Source organism: Oncorhynchus tshawytscha, linkage group LG20 (assembly GCF_018296145.1).
Source record: "Oncorhynchus tshawytscha isolate Ot180627B linkage group LG20, Otsh_v2.0, whole genome shotgun sequence".
Classification (NCBI taxonomy): Eukaryota; Metazoa; Chordata; class Actinopteri; order Salmoniformes; family Salmonidae; genus Oncorhynchus; species Oncorhynchus tshawytscha.
The window spans coordinates 2302795-2325133 of record NC_056448.1 but is presented as its reverse complement, the minus strand read 5'-3'; the positions used below and the strand labels follow the sequence as shown (position 1 = coordinate 2325133).

The following is a 22339-nucleotide window of genomic DNA, read 5'->3' as shown; positions in this document are numbered from 1 at the left end:
CAAATATTCTAAGATTTTCATAAAACAGCCTCACATATGTGATCTCTCGTTTCTGCACCAGGCAAAAGAGTAGGTTAGGTGTGCTTCAATTACTCATTCAGGGCAGCTGACTGCAGACATGTAGAGCTACCTGAGCGCACCGGAGCTTCGATCTGCCACTTCTCACAATGGTGCTTGTTTAGATCAAAGCTGAATCAATGTCGTGGAAGATCACATAACCAAATATACAGTGTTTTCGGAAAGTATTCAGACCCCTTGACTTTTATCCCCATTTTGTACCGTTACAGCCTTATTCTAAAAGTATTCAGACCCCTTGACTTTTATCCCCATTTTGTACCCTTACAGCCTTATTTTAAAATTATTCAGACCCCTTGACTTTTATCCCCATTTTGTACCGTTACAGCCTTATTCTAAAAGTATTCAGACCCCTTGACTTTTATCCCCATTTTGTACCGTTACAGCCTTATTCTAAAATGGATTCAACCATTTTTTCCCCTCATCAATCTACACACAATAAATACCCCATAATGACTGGAGCAAAAACAGGTTTTTAGAAATGTCAGCAAATGTTTAAAAAATATTGCATTTACATAGGTAATCAGACCCTTTACTCAGTACTTTGTTGAAGCAGCTTTGTCAGCGATTACAGCCTCAAGTCTTCTTGGATACAGCTTGGCACACCTGTATTTGGGGAGTTTCTCCCATTCTTCTCTGCAGATCCTCTCAAGCTCTCTCAGGTTGGATGGGGAGCATCACTGCACAGCTATTTTCAGGTCTCTCCAGAGATGTTAGATCGGGTTCAAGTCCGGGCTCTGTCTGGGCCAGTTTTCCTCCAGACCTCATGCTTGACATCCATGCTTGACATCCAGGCCAAAGAGCTCAATCTTGGTTTCATCCGACCAGATAATCTTATTTCTCATGTCTGAGAATCCTTTAGGTACCTTTTGGTAAACTCCAAGAGGCTTCCGTCTGGACACTCTACCATAAAGGCCTGATTGGTGGAGTGCTGCAGAGGTGGTTGTCCTTCTGGAAGGTTCTCCCATCTCCACAGACAAACTTTTGAGCTCTGTCAGAGTGACCGTCGGGTTCTTGGTCATGTCCCTGACTAAGGCCCTTCTCCCCCGATTGCTCAGTGTGGCCGGGCGGCCAGCTCTAGGAAGAGTCTTGGTGGTTCCAAACTTCTTCCATTTAAGAATGATGGGGGTCAGTGTGTTCTTGGAGACCTTGAATGCTGCAGAAATATTTTGGTACCCTTCCCCAGATCTGTGCCTCAACACAATCCTGTGGGACCTTATATAGGCAGGTGTGAGCCTTTCCAAATCATATCCAATCAGTTGAATTTACCACAGGTGGACTCCAATCAAGTTGTAGAAACATCTCAAGGATGATCAATAGAAACAGGATGCACCTGAGCTCAATTTCGAGTCACATAGCAAAGGGTCTGAATACTTATGTAAATTGAATGTATCAGTGGGTTCTTTAAATACATTTGTAAAAAAATTCTAAAAACCTACTTTTGCTTTGTCATTATGAGGTATTGTGTGTAGATTGATGTGGAAAATCATTTAACTCTGTAACGTAACGGGTTTAAATACTTTCTGAATGCACTGACAGCCCTTCAAATGATTTGATTCGGCTATTTCAGCCACACCTGTTCCTGACAGGTGTATAAAATCGAGCACACAGCCTTGCAATCTCCACAGACAGACAATGACAGTAGAATGGCCAGTACTGAAGAGCTCAGTGACTTTCAATGTGGCACCGTCATAGGATGCCACCTTTCCAACAAGTCAGTTTGTTAAATTTCTGCCCTGCAAGAGTTGCTCCGGTCAACTGTAAGTGCTGTTATTGTGAAGGGGAAATGTCTAGGAGCAACAACAGCTCAGCTGCGAAGTGGTAGACCACACAAGCTCACAGAATGCTACCACCGAGTGGTGTAAAGCTCAGCACCATTGGAATCTGGAGCAGTGGAAAAGCCTTCTCTGGAGTGATGAATCACGCTTCACCATCTGGCAATCTGACAGACGAATCTGGGTTTGAGGATATTAGGAGAGCACTACCTGCCCCAATGCATAGTGCCAACTGTACAGTTTCGTGGAGGAAGATTACTATTCTGGGGCTGTTTTTCATGGTTCGGGCTAGGCCCCTTAATTTCAGTGAATGGAAATCTTAACGCTACAGCATAAAATGACATTTTAAATGATTCTGTGATTCCAACTTTGTGGCAATAGTTTGGGAAAGGCCCTTTCCTGTTTCAGCATGACAATGCCCCTGTTTACAAAGCGAGGTCCATATAGAAATGGTTTGTCGAGATTGGTGTACTTGACTGGCCTGCACAGAGCCCTGACCTCAACCCCATCGAACACCTTTGGGATGAATTGGAACGCCGACTGCAAGTCAGGCCTAATCGCCCAACATCAGTGCCCGGCCTAACGTATGCTCTTGTGGCTGAATGCAAGCAAGTCCCCGCAGCAATGTTCTTACATTTAGTGGAAAGGCTTCCCAGAGGAGTGGAGGCTGTTATAGCAGCAAAGGGGGTACCAACTCCATATTAATGCCCATGATTTTGGAATGAGATGTTTGACGAGCAGGTGTTCACATACAATGGCAACCAAGCACAACATACTTGTATGACTGTGTCTTTTCATATACCACTCAGTGAAATACCCGTACGATATTTATAGTAGGTTGTACTTGGAGAAAATCAGAACTTACTAAAATGAAAATGGATGGCCCTCCTTTCAGTAAAATATATTTTATCCGACCGTCCCTGAACACTTGAAAAAAGAACAAGTGACCCTCCCCTCTACCCAAAGTAATAATTAAAACATGAAGTGGATTCCAGAGAACATGCCTACCATTAACCCTCACTTATAGGACAGACCAGAGCAATAGATATGCTGTTTTAAAAATTACATGACAACGTGCAAACATTACATGGCAAAGTGACAATTTATATAGTGCTTAGAGCTGCTGGCCAGAAGGTTGTGGGTTTGCAGACCACCATGGACAAGGGTAGGGGTAAAAAATATCTCCTTTCAAAAGAACATTGTATGAATCTATCATTGCATTTGTGGGTCTGAGAAGAAGTAGCCTTTTATAAACGCATTATATATCTCCTTGACTATAAAAGGTTGTAACTCAATCTCTGAATGTCATAGAGCCCAAATATATCCCCATATGCATCAGAGTCATGTCTTTCTCGGGTACTTTGTTTACAGCAAAAAGCATTGCGGACTACAGCTCTGTTATAGTCTGCTCCTTTTTTATTCTCTTAAATGGTGTTACACGGGGTAGGTATACCATTACAAGGGGTAGGTATACCATTACAAGGGGTAGGTATACCATTACAAGGGGTAGGTATACCATTACAAGGGGTAGGTATACCATTACAAGGGGTAGGTATACCATTACAAGGGGTAGGTATACCATTACAAGGGGTAGCTATACCATTACAAGGGGTAGCTATACCATTACAAGGGGTAGCTATACCATTACAAGGGGTAGCTATACCATTACAAGGGGTAGGTATACCATTACAAGGGGTAGGTATACCATTACAAGGGGTAGGTATACCATTACACGGGGTAGGTATACCATTACAAGGGGTAGGTATACCATTACAAGGGGTAGGTATGCTTTTTGCCATTTTATTTAACAAAAGGTATGGCGTACCCGCACATACCCCCTTCAATTTGAGCCCTGGTTTAACTTGACACACCAAGCCCTTCACTGACACATAGATATTTAAAGAGTCCATGGGGGGGTGGAGTAATTGGCTGACAAATCTATGGATAGCAGCCTATACTTTTGTCTGTCAAACGGGTAGGCCTACCTCTTATTTCTTAAATAGGAAGAAATCGGCTCCAACACAAAGTCATCTTGTTGTTAGCAGAGCCTAATTAAAATGAACACTCTTCAAATTAATTACAACTTCTCTAAATAGCGTCCACGTTCTGTAAACTCCAAACCGTCCCTTATGTGTTAGTAAACAGGCAGTCAGAGAGGGGTTTGGGATTTTCTTTTTTCACTGGACAGAATCACATAGTAAAAACGTTTACAGCCAGCAGCTTCTAACTCCATCTAACAGACATTACTGTGGTGTAATGTTAGGGGGGGGTGAAATAATTTATTGATATCCCCAACTTTCTTCTCATTTCAGTGGAACTTATTACATCTGCAGGCGCGTATGTGTGCGTGTTGGCACGTGCGAATGTGCGCATGTTTGTGTGTCAGCTGTAGAGAAACCGACAAGAGTTTAACAGATCGGCAGAAAAAATGACAAAATGTAATGGTACCGTGCATATCCATCAAATTATATTCAACCATATCTAATGAGTGCCACACATTTCAGTACTAAATATTAAACATTAGGAAAATTGTCAGATTCAAACACCAAGGACCGTTTTTGTTGCCTTAAAAGCATTTTCAATGGACCTTCTCAGCTGAGCATGCCTATCAGTCCAGGAAGAAAGCTTAGGCCTGGATGTAATCAGATCGAGCAGTAACCAGCGTTGGCCGACATCCACATAGCAGATGTGGCGGTGTTGGAGGTGCAACTGCTGTATGAACTAACATATCGGTGAGCGGCTGCTCTCCTGTGTCACAAACCACTCCCTTTACTTATTGTCCCTGCTGCGTTAGAAGTTCAAAACAGCACTATCGATGTTGGAAATAGCCTAATGACTCAAATGTCGAAACATAATTCATTTGAATTTGGATCGGGGGATTTATGCATATTAGTCTAATTCGAGTGTTTGAACGTCTAATTTGGCTGCATGGGATTTGTCATATACTCGGGTGTGGTTTCGCTGCATCCATTAGCAGTGTCTGTGGTAAGGCAACACAAGGAGCTGATTGTGGATTTGGCAGCACTAATGCAGTTCTACCTCTGATACTGCCAAAACAGCGCTATGCACTTAATCTCGGTTCAGAAACCTGGCCTGAAAACCTGAAAAATTGTGTGCTAAAATAAAAATAGAATGTTTGACAAGCCTGCTGACTAGGTTATATTCTAGAAGTGAATTTCAGGGTGGTGGAAGGGGCAAATTCTGCATAGTCCACACTTTTTTTCTTTAAATCTTGATACATGTGTTCTTGGATCGCTCTACCCCAGTGGTGTCAAAAATATGTCCTGCGAGGGGTTCCAATTTGGCCCGCAGGTGGTTTGAGTATTGTTGGGGGGAGGACAAACTCAACATGCTTTAAAATTACTAAAACCAAATCGAAAAAGAATAGAAATGATAATGGACCAGTGGAGGCTCCTCAGAGGAGGAAGGGGAGGACCATCCTCCTCAGTGAATTTCATAAACATAAAAATAGTGAAACAATAAAAAAGGTAGCCTTTTTACATACAACAAAACTAAATATATTCACGTCACCAAATAATTGATTGATAATCCCCATCAAAATCCATAATTTTAAGATAGAGATATCTGCATTGGATGTGTCTACATCCATCGCATCCGCCGATGTCGCACTTCCGCATCTGCGGTGAAAGGTATCAGAGCTAGAGCAGTGTTTGTCAGAACATGAGATTGCCTGATCCACCTCTACGCAAACGACACCATTTTGTATACTTCTGGCCCTTCCTTGGACACTGTGCTAACTAACCTCCAATCCAAAATCAAATCTAGAATCGGCTTTCTATTTTGCAACAAAGCCTCCTTCACTCACGCCGCCAAACTTACCCTAGTAAAACTGACTGTCCTACCGATCCTCGACTTCGGCGATGTCATCTACAAAATAGCTTCCAACACTCTACTCAGCAAACTGGATGCAGTCTATCACAGTGCCATCCGTTTTGTTACCAAATCACCTTATACCACTCACCACTGCGGCCTGTATGCCCTAGTCGGCTGGCCCTCGCTACATATTCGTCGCCAGACCCTCTGGCTCCAGGTCATCTATAAGTCTATGCTAGGTAAAGCTCCGCCTTATCTCAGTTCACTGGTCACGATAACAACACCCACCCGTAGCACACGTTACAGCAGGTATATCTCACTGATCATCCCCAAAGCCAACACCTCATTTGGCCACCTTTCCTTTCAGTTCTCTGCTGCCAGTGACTGGAACGAATTGCAAAAATCTCTGAAGTTGGAGACTTTTATTTCCCTCACCAACTATCTGAGCAGCTAACCGATCACTGCAGCTGTACATAGTCCATCTGTAAATAGCCCACCAAATCTACCTACCTCATCCCCATACTGTTTTTATTTTATTTACTTTTCTGCTTTTTTGCACACCTGTATCTCTACTTGCACATCATCATCTGCTCATTCATCAGTGTTAATCTGCTAAATTGTAATTATTCGCTCCTATGGACTATTTATTGCCTTACCTCCTCATGCATTTTGCAGACACTGTATTTAGACTTTCTTTTCTCTACTGTGTCATTGACTTGTTTGTGTTATTGGCTTGTTTATTGTTTACTCCATGTGTAACTCTGTGTTGTTGTCTGTGTCACACTGCTTTGCTATATCTTGGCCAGGTCGCAGTTGCAAATGAGAACTTGTTCTAAACTAGCCTACCTGGTTAAATAAAGGTGAAATAAAATAAAATAAACGAACGAACATGTCTGTACTGTCCAAGCGGTTTGGTACAAACTTATGACCGCTCTATGGAAAGGGGAGGCTCTCATGAACACGACGGTGGTCTCCATTTTGCTCTACGGCTGCCCACAAGTGAGAACTCGTCTGAAGTCGGTACTGTTGATGTGCCAACTTCTGTTTTATAGCTCACAAACCATTGGGGCTACAAGCTAATGTGACCCCACTATGAAAAGGGGATATTCTCACAAAAACAATCTTCTCACTTTTGCTCTATGACCCCCACAGAGAGGACTGATCTGAAGGAAACCAGTACCAGTTTTAAAAAATGAATGGATGTATGAAGGTAGTTTTGTGCCTAGCCATTAAAGGCGTTAAATATGTGTAAAGAAAATATTTATACAGTACCAGTCAAAAGTTTGGACATACCTACACATTCAAGGGTTTTTATTTCAATTATTTTCTACATTGTAGATTAATTGTGAAGACATCAAAACTATGAAATAACACATATGGAATCATGTAGTAACCAAAAAAGTGTTAAACAAATCAAAATATATTTGACATTTTTCAAAGTTGCCCCTTTGCCTTGATGACAGCTTTACACACTCTTGTCATCTCTTAACCAGCTTCATGAGGAATGCTTTTCCAACAGTCTTATAGGAGTTCCCACATATGCTGAGCACTTGTTGGCTGCTTTTCCTTCACTCTGCAGACCAACTCATCCCAAACGATCTCAATTGAGTTGAGTTTGGGTGATTATGGAGGGCATCACTCTCCTTGGTCAAATAGTCCTTACACAGCCTGGAGGTGTGTTTTGAGTCCTTTTCCTGTTGAAAAACAAATGATACTCCCACTAAGTGCAAACCAGATGGGATGGCGTATCATTTCAGAAAGCTGTGGTAGCCATGCTGGTTAAGTGTGCCTTGAATTCTCCATAAATAACTGACATGTCACCAAAAAAGCACCATCACACCTCCTCCATGCTTCACAATGGGAACCACACATGCAGAGATCATCCGTTCACCTACTCTGCGTCTCACAAAGACACAGCGGTTGCAACCAAAAATCTCAAATTTGGACTCATCAGACCAAAGGACAGACTTCCACCGGTCTAATGTCCAATGGTTGTGTTTCTTGGCCCAAGCAAGTCTCTTCTCGTTATTGGTGTCCTTTAGTAGTGATTTCTATGCAGCAATTTTACCATGAAGGCCTGATTCACGTAGTCTCCTCTGAACAGTTGATGTTGAAATATGTCTGTTACTTGAACTCTCTGAAGTATTTATTTGGGCTGCAATCTGAGGGGCAGTTAACCCTAACCTTAATGAACTTATCCTCTGCAGCAGAGGCAACTCTGGGTCTTCCTTTCCTGTGGCAGTCCTCATGAGAACCGGTTTCCCCATAGCTCTTGATGTTTTTTTGCGACTGCACTTGAAGAAACTTTCAAAGTTCTTGAAATTTCCCGGATTGACTGTAATTTCTCTTTTCTTATTTGAGCTGTTCTTGCCATAATATGGACTTGGTCTTTTACCAAATGTATATCACCGCTAGCTTGTCACAGCACAACTGATTGGCTCAAACGCATTAAGAAGGAAAGAAATTCCACAAATGGACTCTTAAGGAAGGAATTATACAATGATCAAATGGATCATGCTGTTTGTATGTGGCTGCTATGAAAGTGAACTGTGTTTGCGTGTGATCAGGGGTGTTCTGCTGATTCTGTTGAAAAAACTTTTCTTAAACGGAACGAAACAAGGATAAACATTCTCGAATTTGTCCAATAGAAACTCTCGTTTGCAACCTTTGGACTAATGATTACACCCTAGATCAGCTAGAATGTGCATTACGGTATTGAATGTGTCACTGTCTGTCACCTTGATTACTCAACTTTTCTTATCGACCTGTGCCCCTACGTTGTTAACTTTCATTTGTAGGCTACGTTGAAGCTCATCAAGGGGTATAGGGAAAATTTGAGTATCATGTAGTAGCCTAAACCTATCGATGTTATATTGACCTTGGTAATTGAGATTTGAATGACAGCCATACAATATGCTGTAATGGAAATAAGGCCATGCTCATCTTAAACAGCCCCGACCGCCACTGTAATGGACCTATATTTATACCGTTTCTTGACTGTCCAGTAAGCTAATAATCACTGGACAGTCAGGGAGCATAGAAAATTCCAAAAACGAGGAATAGAGGACAATTCTTTGCAAACTGTGACTGCAAGGAAATATAAGCAATTGTCAGTTCGGCCCTCCCGGGACCTTATTGAAGACCGAATGCTGCTCCCAGGGCAAAATGAGTATGACACTCCTGCTCTACCCCCTACCGCTGTTACGTAACTTCAGTCTCTCCACATTGTAAATATGAATGCCTGTGTGATGCTGTTGCTCTGCTGCTCGTCAGGAAGGATGAAGAAATGAATACGAGAAAAGGGGAGTAGCGATAGTGTGTGTGTTTGTGTGAGAGAGGGGAAGGGGGAGAGGGAGTTAATTTGTGTGTGTGTGTGTGTGTGTGTGTGTGTGAGTGCGCTGCAATTTGTGCCTGCATGTGGAAGCTAGAGGGGGAGCGCTGTTTTTAGCTGACTCAATGTCCCTTTGGTCTGTGTGACACCTTTGCATGTTGAAAGTGGTCCTTCGATAAATTAACAGGCATAAACAGTGCATAGAGTATATACTGAAATAATGGAGCCAATGTTGACATGTCAGGCAGGCATGCGGCACACACCATTACTTTAAGACACAGAGCGTGCGTGTGTGAGTGTGTGCGTGCGTGTGTGTGTGTGTGTGCATGACAAAGGGAATAAGGCAGGAGCACAAAGCTGGTAGCTAAGCCTGATGAGTGGATAGGGGAATTGAATAATTTATAATGCACAGTGATTTTAGTCTGCGCTCTCTCTAGGTTTGCAAGCTACCTAAATCTATAAAAAGATCCAGTTTCTCAGGAACAGAGAACAGGCACGATCGGGTCCATAGCCGCCTTATGCAGTAAGAATTGGAGATGTGTTGATGTCACTAATATACGCTGCAAGCATATATTTATCTTAAGATCTTAATCACCATAATGATTACAATTCATATATTTATCTTAAGATCTTAATCACCATAATGATTATAATTCTGGTAAATTTTCCAGATTTCCACCCCATAATTGTCTCACTTAATTGTATTTATTATGTAGTGAAAATGACTTCCACTCTATTGTGTAGTTATTCCACTCTTACCGATTACCAGCTAATTGCCTAGAATTCCCCATTCGCTCGTATTGCCATTCATGTATATTACTTCACCCCCTGCAGAGCTGCTTTTGTTTTGTTTTCCCATTGGGTCCGCAGCAGAGGCTACTGCATTGTATAACCAGGTTATCTATGGCTGCTGTGGGTTTTGGATGAAATTTGCTGTATCCAGACATGCCCTTACACAGTGGTGGAAAAAGTTCCCAATTTTCATGCTTGAGTAAAAGTAAAGATAACTAAATAGAAAATGACTAAAGTAAAAGTGAAAGTCACCCAGTGAAATATTTCTTGAGTAAAAGTCTAAAAGTATTTGGTTTTAAATATACTTAAGTATCAAAAGTAAATGTAATTGCTCAAATTTAATATCAAAAGTAAAAGTATAAATCACTTCACATTCCTTATATTAAGCAAACCAGACGGGATAATTAAAAAATATATATTATTTAAGGATAGCCAGGGGCACACTCATACACTCAGACATAATTTACAAGCAAAGAATTTGTGTTTAGTCAGTCCGTCAGATCAGAGGCATTGGGGATGACTAGGGATATTCTCTTCAGAAGTGTGTGAATTTGACAATTTTCCTGTCCTGCTAAGCATTTGAAATGTAACGAGTACTTTTGGGTGTCAGGGAAAATGTATGGAGTAAAAAGTACATCATTTTCTTTAGGAATGTAGTGAAGTAAAAGTTGTCATAGATGTAAAGAACAGATACCCCAAAAAATGACTTAAGTATTTTTTACTTAGGTACTTTACACCACTGCCCTTACAACAAAAAGACATGAAAGAATCACATGAAAAAAAAACACATGATTTTCAAACACAGCACAGATTGATGGGTACACTTCCTGTTTTGGTCCTATGAGAACAATGGCCGCAAGTCCACCCATTACGCCATCATTGACTTGAATAGGGACACCTGTTCTATTCATTCTATTTCTATGGCAGCACATGCAGTCAGGAACGAAAGAAAGGAAAAAATATTTGTCAAAACATATATCTTTTATTACGGAGACCGCAGTCGTTTGGCTGGCAAATTACCGCCGACTACTCAGGATCTATAGAAAGATGAATGGAGCAAAGTACATTAGAGATCCTTGATGAAAACCTACTCCATAGTGCTCAGGACCTCAGACTGGGGTCAGGACAATGACACTAAGCACACTAAGCACACAGCCAAGACAATGCAGGATTGGCTTCGGGATAAGTCTCTGAATGTCCTTGAGTTGCCCAGCCAAAGCCCGGACTTGAACCCGATCAAACATCTCTGGAGAGACCTGAAAATAGCTGTGCAACGACGCTCCCCATCCAACCTGACAGAGCTTGAGAGGATCTGCAGAGAAGAATGGGAGAAACTCCCCAAATACAGGTGTGCCAAGATTGTAGTGTCATACCCAAAAAGACTTGAGGCTGTAATCGCTGACGAAAATCTGTTTTTGCACCAGTCATTATGGGGTATTTATTGTGTGTAGATTGATGAGGGGAGAAATGGTTGAATCCATTTTAGAATAAGGTTGTAACGGTACAAAATGGGGATAAAAGTCAAGGGGTCTGAATACTTTTAGAATAAGGCTGTAACGGACGATTGGAGAAGTGTTTAACATCACCAGCAGGCTAGGCTATCACAGTCATTAGTGCAGAATACAGGTCGCAACAACGATTGGAGAAGTGTTTAACATCACCAGCAGGCTATCACAGTCATTAGTGCAGAATACAGGTCGGAACAACGATTGGAGAAGTGTTTAACATCACCAGCAGGCTATCACAGTCATTAGTGCAGAATACAGGTCGGAACAACGATTGGAGAAGTGTTTAACATCACCAGCAGGCTATCACAGTCATTAGTGCAGAATACAGGTCGGAACAACGATTGGAGAAGTGTTTAACATCACCAGCAGGCTATCACAGTCATTAGTGCAGAATACAGGTCGGAACAACGATTGGAGAAGTGTTTAACATCACCAGCAGGCTATCACAGTCATTAGTGCAGAATACAGGTCGGAACAACGATTGGAGAAGTGTTTAACATCACCAGCAGGCTATCACAGTCATTAGTGCAGAATACAGGTCGGAACAACGATTGGAGAAGTGTTTAACATCACACAGTCATTAGTGCAGAATACAGGTCGGAACAACGATTGGAGAAGTGTTTAACATCACCAGCAGGCATCACCAGCAGGCTATCACAGTCATTAGTGCAGAATACAGGTCGGAACAACGATAGGCTATCACAGTCATTAGTGCAGAATACAGGTCGCAACAACGATTGGAGAAGTGTTTAACATCACCAGCAGGCTATCACAGTCATTAGTGCAGAATACAGGTCGGAACAACGATTGGAGAAGTGTTTAACATCACCAGCAGGCTATCACAGTCATTAGTGCAGAATACAGGTCGTTGGAGAAGTGTTTAACATCACCAGCAGGCTATCACAGTCATTAGTGCAGAATACAGGTCGGAACAACGATTGGAGAAGTGTTTAACATCACCAGCAGGCTATCACAGTCATTAGTGCAGAATACAGGTCGGAACAACGATTGGAGAAGTGTTTAACATCACCAGCAGGCTATCACAGTCATTAGTGCAGAATACAGGTCGGAACAACGATTGGAGAAGTGTTTAACATCACCAGCAGGCTATCACAGTCATTAGTGCAGAATACAGGTCGGAACAACGATTGGAGAAGTGTTTAACATCACCAGCAGGCTATCACAGTCATTAGTGCAGAATACAGGTCGGAACAACGATTGGAGAAGTGTTTAACATCACCAGCAGGCTATCACAGTCATTAGTGCAGAATACAGGTCGGAACAACGATTGGAGAAGTGTTTAACATCACCAGCAGGCTATCACAGTCATTAGTGCAGAATACAGGTCGGAACAACGATTGGAGAAGTGTTTAACATCACCAGCAGGCTATCACAGTCATTAGTGCAGAATACAGGTCGGAACAACGATTGGAGAAGTGTTTAACATCACCAGCAGGCTATCACAGTCATTAGTGCAGAATACAGGTCGGAACAACGATTGGAGAAGTGTTTAACATCACCAGCAGGCTATCACAGTCATTAGTGCAGAATACAGGTCGGAACAACGATTGGAGAAGTGTTTAACATCACCAGCAGGCTATCACAGTCATTAGTGCAGAATACAGGTCGGAACAACGATTGGAGAAGTGTTTAACATCACCAGCAGGCTATCACAGTCATTAGTGCAGAATACAGGTCGGAACAACGATTGGAGAAGTGTTTAACATCACCAGCAGGCTATCACAGTCATTAGTGCAGAATACAGGTCGGAACAACGATTGGAGAAGTGTTTAACATCACCAGCAGGCTATCACAGTCATTAGTGCAGAATACAGGTCGGAACAACGATTGGAGAAGTGTTTAACATCACCAGCAGGCTTCACAGTCATTAACATCACCAGCAGGCTATCACAGTCATTAGTGCAGAATACAGGTCGGAACAACGATTGGAGAAGTGTTTAACATCACCAGCAGGCTATCACAGTCATTAGTGCAGAAGGTCGGAACAACGATTGGAGAAGTGTTTAACACAGTCATTAGTGCAGAATACAGGTCGGAACAACGATTGGAGAAGTGTTTAACATCACCAGCAGGCTATCACAGTCATTAGTGCAGAATACAGGTCGCAACAACGATTGGAGAAGTGTTTAACATCACCAGCAGGCTATCACAGTCATTAGTGCAGAATACAGGTCACAGTCATCACCAGCAGGCTATCACAGTCATTAGTGCAGAATACAGTGCAGAATACAGGTCGAATACAACAACGATTGGAGAAGTGTTTAACATCACCAGCAGGCTATCACAGTCATTAGTGCAGAATACAGGTCGGAACAACGATTGGAGAAGTGTTTAACATCACCAGCAGGCTATCACAGTCATTAGTGCAGAATACAGGTCGGAACAACGATTGGAGAAGTGTTTAACATCACCAGCAGGCTATCACAGTCATTAGTGCAGAATACAGGTCGCAACAACGATTGGAGAAGTGTTTAACATCACCAGCAGGCTATCACAGTCATTAGTGCAGAATACAGGTCGGAACAACGATTGGAGAAGTGTTTAACATCACCAGCAGGCTATCACAGTCTTAGTGCAGAATACAGGTCGGAACAACGATTGGAGAAGTGTTTAACATCACCAGCAGGCTATCACAGTCATTAGTGCAGAATACAGGTCGGAACAACGATTGGAGAAGTGTTTAACATCACCAGCAGGCTATCACAGTCATTAGTGCAGAATACAGGTCGGAACAACGATTGGAGAAGTGTTTAACATCACCAGCAGGCTATCACAGTCATTAGTGCAGAATACAGGTCGGAACAACGATTGGAGAAGTGTTTAACATCACCAGCAGGCTATCACAGTCATTAGTCATTAGTGCAGAATACAGGTCACAGTCAAGAATACAGGTCAATTGGAGATTGGAGAAGTGTTTAACATCACCAGCAGGCTATCACAGTCATTAGTGCAGAATACAGGTCGGAACAACGATTGGAGAAGTGTTTAACATCACCAGCAGGCTATCACAGTCTTTAGTGCAGAATACAGGTCGCAACAACGATTGGAGAAGTGTTTAACATCACCCGCAGGCTATCACAGTCATTAGTGCAGAATACAGGTCGGAACAACGATTGGAGAAGTGTTTAACATCACCAAAGGGCTATCACAGTCATTAGTGCAGAATACAGGTCGGAACAACGATTGGAGAAGTGCTTAACATCACCAGCAGGCTATCGCAGTCATTAGTGCAGAATACAGGTCGGAACAACGATTGGAGAAGTGTTTAACATCACCAGCAGGCTATCGCAGTCATTAGTGCAGAATACAGGTCGGAACAACGATTGGAGAAGTGTTTAACATCACCAGCAGGCTATCACAGTCATTAGTGCAGAATACAGGTCGGAACAACGATTGGAGAAGTGTTTAACATCACCAGCAGGCTATCACAGTCATTAGTGCAGAATACAGGTCGGAACAACGATTGGAGAAGTGTTTAACATCACCAGCAGGCTATCACAGTCATTAGTGCAGAATACAGGTCGCAACAACGATTGGAGAAGTGTTTAACATCACCAGCAGGCTAGGCTATCACAGTCATTAGTGCAGAATACAGGTCGCAACAACGATTGGAGAAGTGTTTAACATCACCAGCTAGGCTATCACAGTCATTGGAGAAGTGTTTAACATCACCAGCAGGCTATCAGTGCAGAATACAGGTCGGAACAACGATTGGAGAAGTGTTTAACATCACCAGCAGGCTATCACAGTCTATCACAGTCATTAGTGCAGAATACAGGTCAGAATACAGGTCGGAACAACGATTGGAGAAGTGTTTAACATCACCAGCAGGCTATCACAGTCATTAGTGCAGAATACAGGTCGGAACAACGATTGGAGAAGTGTTTAACATCACCAGCAGGCTATCACAGTCATTAGTGCAGAATACAGGTCGGAACAACGATTGGAGAAGTGTTTAACATCACCAGCAGGCTATCACAGTCATTAGTGCAGAATACAGGTCATCACCAGCAGGGCTAACAACGATTGGAGAAGTGTTTAACATCACCAGGCTAGGCTATCACAGTCATTAGTGCAGAATACAGGTCGGAACAACGATTGGAGAAGTGTTTAACATCACCAGCAGGCTATCACAGTCATTAGTGCAGAATACAGTCATTGGAGTGCAGAATAGTCATTAGTGCAGAATACAGGTCGGAACAACGATTGGAGAAGTGTTTAACATCACCAGCAGGCTATCACAGTCATTAGTGCAGAATACAGGTCGGAACAACGATTGGAGAAGTGTTTAACATCACCAGCAGGCTATCACAGTCATTAGTGCAGAATACAGGTCGGAACAACGATTGGAGAAGTGTTTAACATCACCAGCAGGCTATCACAGTCATTAGTGCAGAATACAGGTCGGAACAACGATTGGAGAAGTGTTTAACATCACCAGCAGGCTAGTGCAGAATACAGGTCACAGTCATCACCAGCAGGCTAGTGCAGAATACAGGTCGGAACAACGATTGGAGAAGTGTTTAACATCACCAGCAGGCTATCACAGTCATTAGTGCAGAATACAGGTCGGAACAACATCACCAGATTGTCATTAGAAGTGTTTAACATCACCAGCAGGCTATCACAGTCATTTGTGCAGAATACAGGTCGGAACAACGATTGGAGAAGTGTTTAACATCACCAGCAGGCTATCACAGTCATTAGTGCAGAATACAGGTCGGAACAACGATTGGAGAAGTGTTTAACATCACCAGCAGGCTATCACAGTCATTAGTGCAGAATACAGGTCGGAATGTCTGACTTTAATACTGGGCAAATTCAATCAACCTTTTTTTTCTTATTTAGTGGTGTTTGAATGTGTTGATAAAGTGCTGGATATGATTGTTCGACTGGGACAAAGGGCCAATTGCGGGACTGTCCCGCATAATCCTTGACATGGGGTCACTCTACCTGTCTCCTTCAGGGCCCTTGTCAGGCTCAGCTGCCTCTTGAAGACAAACTACAGTTCAGACACCAGTGAATGAGGACTAAGAAAACAACACGGTAGCCTAGCTGTTGTTTCTCCCGGCCTGCTGTGCCTGTCTCTAGAGGCTTAGCCTGCCGAATGGCTGGGCTGGAGGTGGCATCAGGGCCAGGGAGAGAGGGGGTTATAAGTAGCAGAGGGTGCCTACACTGTTGTTTCTCCCGGCCTGTTGTGCCTGTCTCTAGAGGCTTAGCCTGCCGAGGGCTGGGCTGGAGGTGGCATCAGGGCCAGGGAGAGAGGGGGTTATAAGTAGCAGAAGGTGCCTACACTGTTGTTTCTCCCGGCCTGTTGTGCCTGTCTCTAGAGGCTTAGCCTGCCGAGGGCTGGGCTGGAGGTGGCATCAGGGCCAGGGAGAGAGGGGGTTATAAGTAGCAGAAGGTGCCTACACTGTTGTTTCTCCCGGCCTGTTGTGCCTGTCTCTAGAGGCTTAGCCTACCGAGGGCTGGGCTGGAGGTGGCATCAGGGCCAGGGAGAGAGGGGGTTATAAGTAGCAGAAGGTGCCTACACTGTTGTTTCTCCCGGCCTGCTGTGCCTGTCTCTCAGCCGGTGACTTTTCCACCCTGTGACACGGCTATATTTGTGACCTCTCTGTGATTGGGGTCACGATGCAAGAGGCTTAGCCTGCCGAGGGCTGGCCTGGAGGTGGCATCAGGGCCAGGGAGAGAGGGGGTTATAAGTAGCAGAGGGTGCCTAGCTGTGCCAACCTCCTGTCACCCTGTCTGTGAGCTACTGTGGCATACTGTCCTGGAGCAGATTCTCTCTCTCTCCCACTGCCCAGAAGGGGATACGAATATATACTTTCTCGGTTCCCATCACACTGTTTAGGGGAATGAGTTTATTTACTTTGTAGCTCATTGAAGTCCTTTGTAGGACATTCTAGCAAACTTTTCTCTTTAAGGTTCTTTACCAGGGGGGGGTTCAGTGACATGGCTGTGAACTGTAGTGACTTGGAGTCACGTTGAGTACAGTTGGATGGACACAGCGCGTGATGATAAACATTGCAATGATATACACCAGCCAAGTGTCTCTTTGTATTGGATAAACTAGCCAGACCCCTTTCTTTCAGCATCAGACCCCACTCTTGTCTTGCAGATGAAGACAGACATCCCTAACCCCATTCCCACTTTCCAAATACATTTCAACAATCTCCTCAACCCCTGGCACCGTTCTATCATAAGGGGTTTTATCTGCTGTACCCATCACCCATCACTCTTCACATTCCATACACTTTTAATTGCAACATTTAACAACACAACAGCGCCTCTTCACCCTCAGGAGGCTGAAGAAATTTGGCTTGGCCCCCTGAGTAACGGCCTCTTCACCCCGCTACCATCTAGAAGGTGGAGACAGTACAGGTGCATCATAACTGGGACCGAGAGACTGATAAACAGGTTGTATCCCCAGGCAACCAGCTGTTAAACAGCTGGCCTCCGCCCGGTACTCTGCCCTGATCCTTACACACTGTCCCTAGCCGGTCACCACCCGGTACTCTACCCTGATCCTTACACACTGTCCATAGCCGGTCACCACCCGGTACTCTACCCTGATCCTTACACACTGTCCATCACCACCCGGTCACCACCCACACTGTCCCTAGCCGGTCACCACCCGGTACTCTACCCTGATCCTTACACACTGTCCCTAGCCGGTCACCACCCGGTACTCTACCCTGATCCTTACACACTGTCCCTAGCCGGTCACCACCCAGTACTCTACCCTGATCCTTACACACTGTCCCTAGCCGGTCACCACCCAGTACTCTACCCTACACCTTAGAGATTGTTCCCCTAAGTTCATAGAGTCATTGAACACTGGTCATTTTAATAATGTTTACATACTGTTCTACCCTCTTCATATGTATAGTATATACTGTATTCTAACCATGGCTCATCCTACTACTACTACATACAGTATATATATTCCGGACTCGTTCTATTACGGCTCACTGATATTGCTTCATTTCTTGTTTTTTTTAATTCTTTTAACTTTTTGGATTATACTATATGTGTTTTGTTATTTTTAGATATTACTGCACTGCTGGAGCATAAGCATCTGCAAATTGGTGTATGTGTTAGTCTATGTAAACTTTGATTTGAGTTTGATTTGTTTGTGAACCGGGCATTGTCAGCCCTGTGTTGTGACACCATTCCTTCATATGATTCTGACTTGACAGCTATCATTCAGTCAGTGATGGTTGGGACAGACAGGTGTGCGCGAGTCTGTGTGTCTGACTGTCTCCAAGTCTCAGAGCTCCGAGCAGTTGACCACCTGAACCCACAATGTCATTAAAGGGACTGTTATTAACAAGAGAATGTTACCTCAGGCACCATGTACATGTGTGCCTGAGAAGAAAGCTTGCCATGTGAACAGCAGGGTGTGTGTGTGTGTGTGTGTGTGTGTGTGTGTGTGTGTGTGTGTGTGTGTGTGTGTGTGTGTGTGTGTGTGTGTGTGTGTGTGTGTGTGTGTGTGTGTGTGTGTGTGTGTGTGTGTGTGTGTGTGTGTGTGTGTGTGTGTGTGTGTGTGTGTGTGTGTGTGTGTGCACGCCCGTGCGTTTGAGAGAGAGAAAGATAATGTGTGCATGAGGCAGCAGTGAGAGCGTGAGGCAGCCTGTGAAATCCTGTGATTCAGCTCAGTGGCTGTCCTGGAATCAATTCCAGTCAGGCCAGGCAGACGAGTGTGTCTCAGGCTGTGCTGCTGGGTTGAGGATGATGGGGACGGCTGGCAGGATGTCCTCCCTCCTTCACATGCCATTTTAAATCTTTATCTGAGAGAGAACAGTGTTAGAAGGCAACCGTTTCATTCTCAGCCTGAAATATGTTCTCTCATTCCGTTTTTGTCGGGAAGGGCTCAAAATCCCATGTGGCATTTAGAACCTATAGCTACAAAATGCACACACACACGCTACTGTTCAAACGTTTGGGGTCACTTAGAAATGTCCTTGTTTTCCATGAAAACATCATTTGCAAAATGTATAGGAAATATAGTCAAGATGTTGCCGATAAATAATGATTTTTAATTGAAATAATAATTGTGTCCTTCAAGCTTTGCTTTCGTCAAAGAATCCTCCATTTGCAGCAATTACAGCCTTGCAGACCTTTGGCATTCTAGTTGTCAATATGTTGAGGTAATCTGAAGAGATTTCACCCCATGCTTCCTGAAGCACCTTCCACAAGTTGTTTTGGCTTGATGGGCACTTCTTACGTACCATACGGTCAAGCAGCTCCCACAACAGCTCAATAGGGTTGAGATCCGGTGACTGTGCTGGCCACTCCATTATAGACAGAATACCAGCGGACTGCTTCTTCCCTAAATAGTTGTTGCATAGTTTGGTGCTGTGCTTTGGGTCATTGTCCTGTTGTAGGATGAATTTGGCTCCAATTAAGTGTCATCCACAGGGTATGGCATTGCAAAATGAAGTGATAGCCTTCCTTCTTTAAGATCTCTCTTATCCTGTACAAATCTCCCACTTTACCACCACCAAAGCACCCCCAGACATCACATTACCTCCACTATGATCCGAACACCTCAAACTTAGATTTGTCTCTCCATAACACTTTCTTCCAATCTTCCCCTGTTCAATGTCTGTGTTATTCTGCCCATCTTAATCTTTTATTTTCATTGGCCAGTCTGAGATGTGGCTTTTTCTTTGCATCCCGGAGTCACACCTTCACTGTTGACGTTGAGACTGGTGTTTTGCAGGTATTATTTAATGAAGCTGCCTGTTGAGGATTTGTGAGGTGTCTGTTTCTTAAACTAGACACTCTAAAGTACTTGTCTTCTTGTTCAGTTGTATACCGGTGCACAACTGGTTAGCGCAAACTGGTTACAGCCAGTTTGCGCTGTTTTGTGAAGGGAGTAGTACACAGTTTTGTATGAGATCTTCAGTTTCTTGGCAATTTCTAGCATGGATTAGCTTTCATTTCTCAGAACAAGAATAGACTGATGAGTTTCAGAAGAAATTACTTTGTTTCCGGCATTTTGAGCCTGTAATTGAACCCATAAATGCTGATGCTCCAGATATTCAACTAGTCTAAAGAATGCCAGTTTTATTGCTTCTTTAATTAGCACAGCAGTTTTCAGCTGTGCTAACATAATTGCAAAAGTTTTTTTATTTATTATCAATTAGGCTTTTAAAATGATTAAATTGGATTAGCTAACACAATGTGCCATTGGAACACAGGAGAGATGGTTGCTGACAATGGGCCTCTTTACGCCTATGTTAATATTCCATTTAAAAAATCAGCCGTTTCTAGCTACAATAGTAATTTACAACATTAACAATGTCTACACTGTATTTCTGATCAATTTGATGTTATTTGAATGGACAACAAAGAAAGTGCTTTTCTTTCAAAAACAAGGACCTTTCTAAGTGACCCCAAACTTTTGAACGGTAGTGTATGTGGTAACGTAGGCTGCGAAAAGGTATGCATCATGAAACACGTACATCTCCGCACACGTGACTTTTTCATACTGTTTTCAGAGAATGGGAATGCAATTATAATGGTGCCCATTATTCATTTTCAGAACTGACCATTTGAAAGGAAAACATTCCCTTCATGTCAGGAATGGACATTATAATGTCCACCTGTGCTGAACAGTTCTTGAGGATACTTGAGGATAGAGAGGTGTAGATCAGCTCAAGTAAAAGGACACTGAACCAAAAGCTGTTGCACTTATCTTAAAGCACATAAAGGACATAAAGACATATTTGTTCCGGGACATTCACAGGACATTCACAGCACGTCAAACAACGGTTGTATTTAGTCAGATATGCCTTTCTGAGAAAGTAGTTTGCGGTGACCGTACAGCATTTCCTGTGATACGGCCTCTGCAGAAGTCAGGGCATTCATACTTCTTGCACTTTGCGGAGCAGAGCAGAGCTGTCATGAAGGAAGATGCCGAGGAAGTGAGTTTGTGTTTATTACAGGACCTCCAGCCCCCACCTACCGTCAACCAGTCATGTCAATACGGAGCTACATGGAGCCCTCCGCATTGTTACAAAATTTGGGAGGCACATGGCGATGCAGTACGGAGCTCGATTTGGCCTCTGCAAGCCTCCAGAGGCTCCGCAATTGCATCCACACCCTCCATAGCAAGCATAAATTGTCTTTAACTCTTGAAAGTGTACTTGAATCATTCAAAATATACATGCAGATTTTTGACCTTTTGGAAATCTGTGGTGAATAAATATCTCTCTTCTCTTTTCAGATGCTCTCCAAGCCATTGTGAACACAGGGGGAGATGCACTCAGTCTTGGAGTACCTTCCATTGCAATTGCTCTAACACAGGCTACAGTGGAGCAACATGTCACAGCTGTAAGAGGCCTTTTCTGTATCTTCTGTGTTTGTTTTTTGTATCTGAAGAATATATGCAGTACATGCCTGTATGACTGGACTGGACTAAGCAGAAACACTGTCAAGAGAATAATGTGTTTGTTCAGCATACATGCACAGTGAAACCGTCCGTTGAATTCAAGGTCAAATGCCTTATCTGTGATGCAGCAATAGCATGCAGCAACACCAGAACCTCGTGGCAAAGCCACACCATAGATAAGGAATAGGACAAAGCCTTTAATGATGCTTCTCTCTCTCTCGCTGCAACCCGGGTCATCATAAATTGTGTGGAAGAAGATTAAAACTTGAAATGAAGCCATTTGTCAGTCAAACATAATCACCTCACCATTTAACACGTTCACACTGGAGCTGGAAGTGGGGAGGTGGTGGTGGAGACAAAGAAAGGACTAGCAACGATTGCCTCTGTATGTATAATTAGATTTGAGCAGAGACTCAGATCAATCACAGGAAGTGTTTCAGGTGAGGAGGAAATAAGACATTTACGAGATTGGAGGTGTCATGTGTGACTAAACTGTTAAAGGATGTTACTTATTCTGTTCTGTCTGGAGGGGAGGGTTTGTATTGTTTCAAATGTGTACACACACATCTAATGACTTGCAGGGTACAAAGAAATGTCTGACGGA

The 22339-nt window shown here is 43.3% G+C and overlaps 1 protein-coding gene across 4 annotated transcripts in view; it reads left to right on the top strand.

Annotated features, from left to right (window-relative positions):
• Positions 1–22339, top strand: part of LOC112219673 (contactin-associated protein-like 4) — a 211486-nt gene that overhangs the window by 133026 nt on the left and 56121 nt on the right. For all 4 annotated transcript variants that reach the window (XM_024381139.2, XM_024381136.2, XM_024381138.2 and 1 more), the window contains one exon: positions 21571–21677. In XM_024381139.2, the coding sequence (XP_024236907.1) occupies positions 21571–21677 (107 nt within the window). The remainder of the gene's footprint in view (positions 1–21570; positions 21678–22339) is intronic.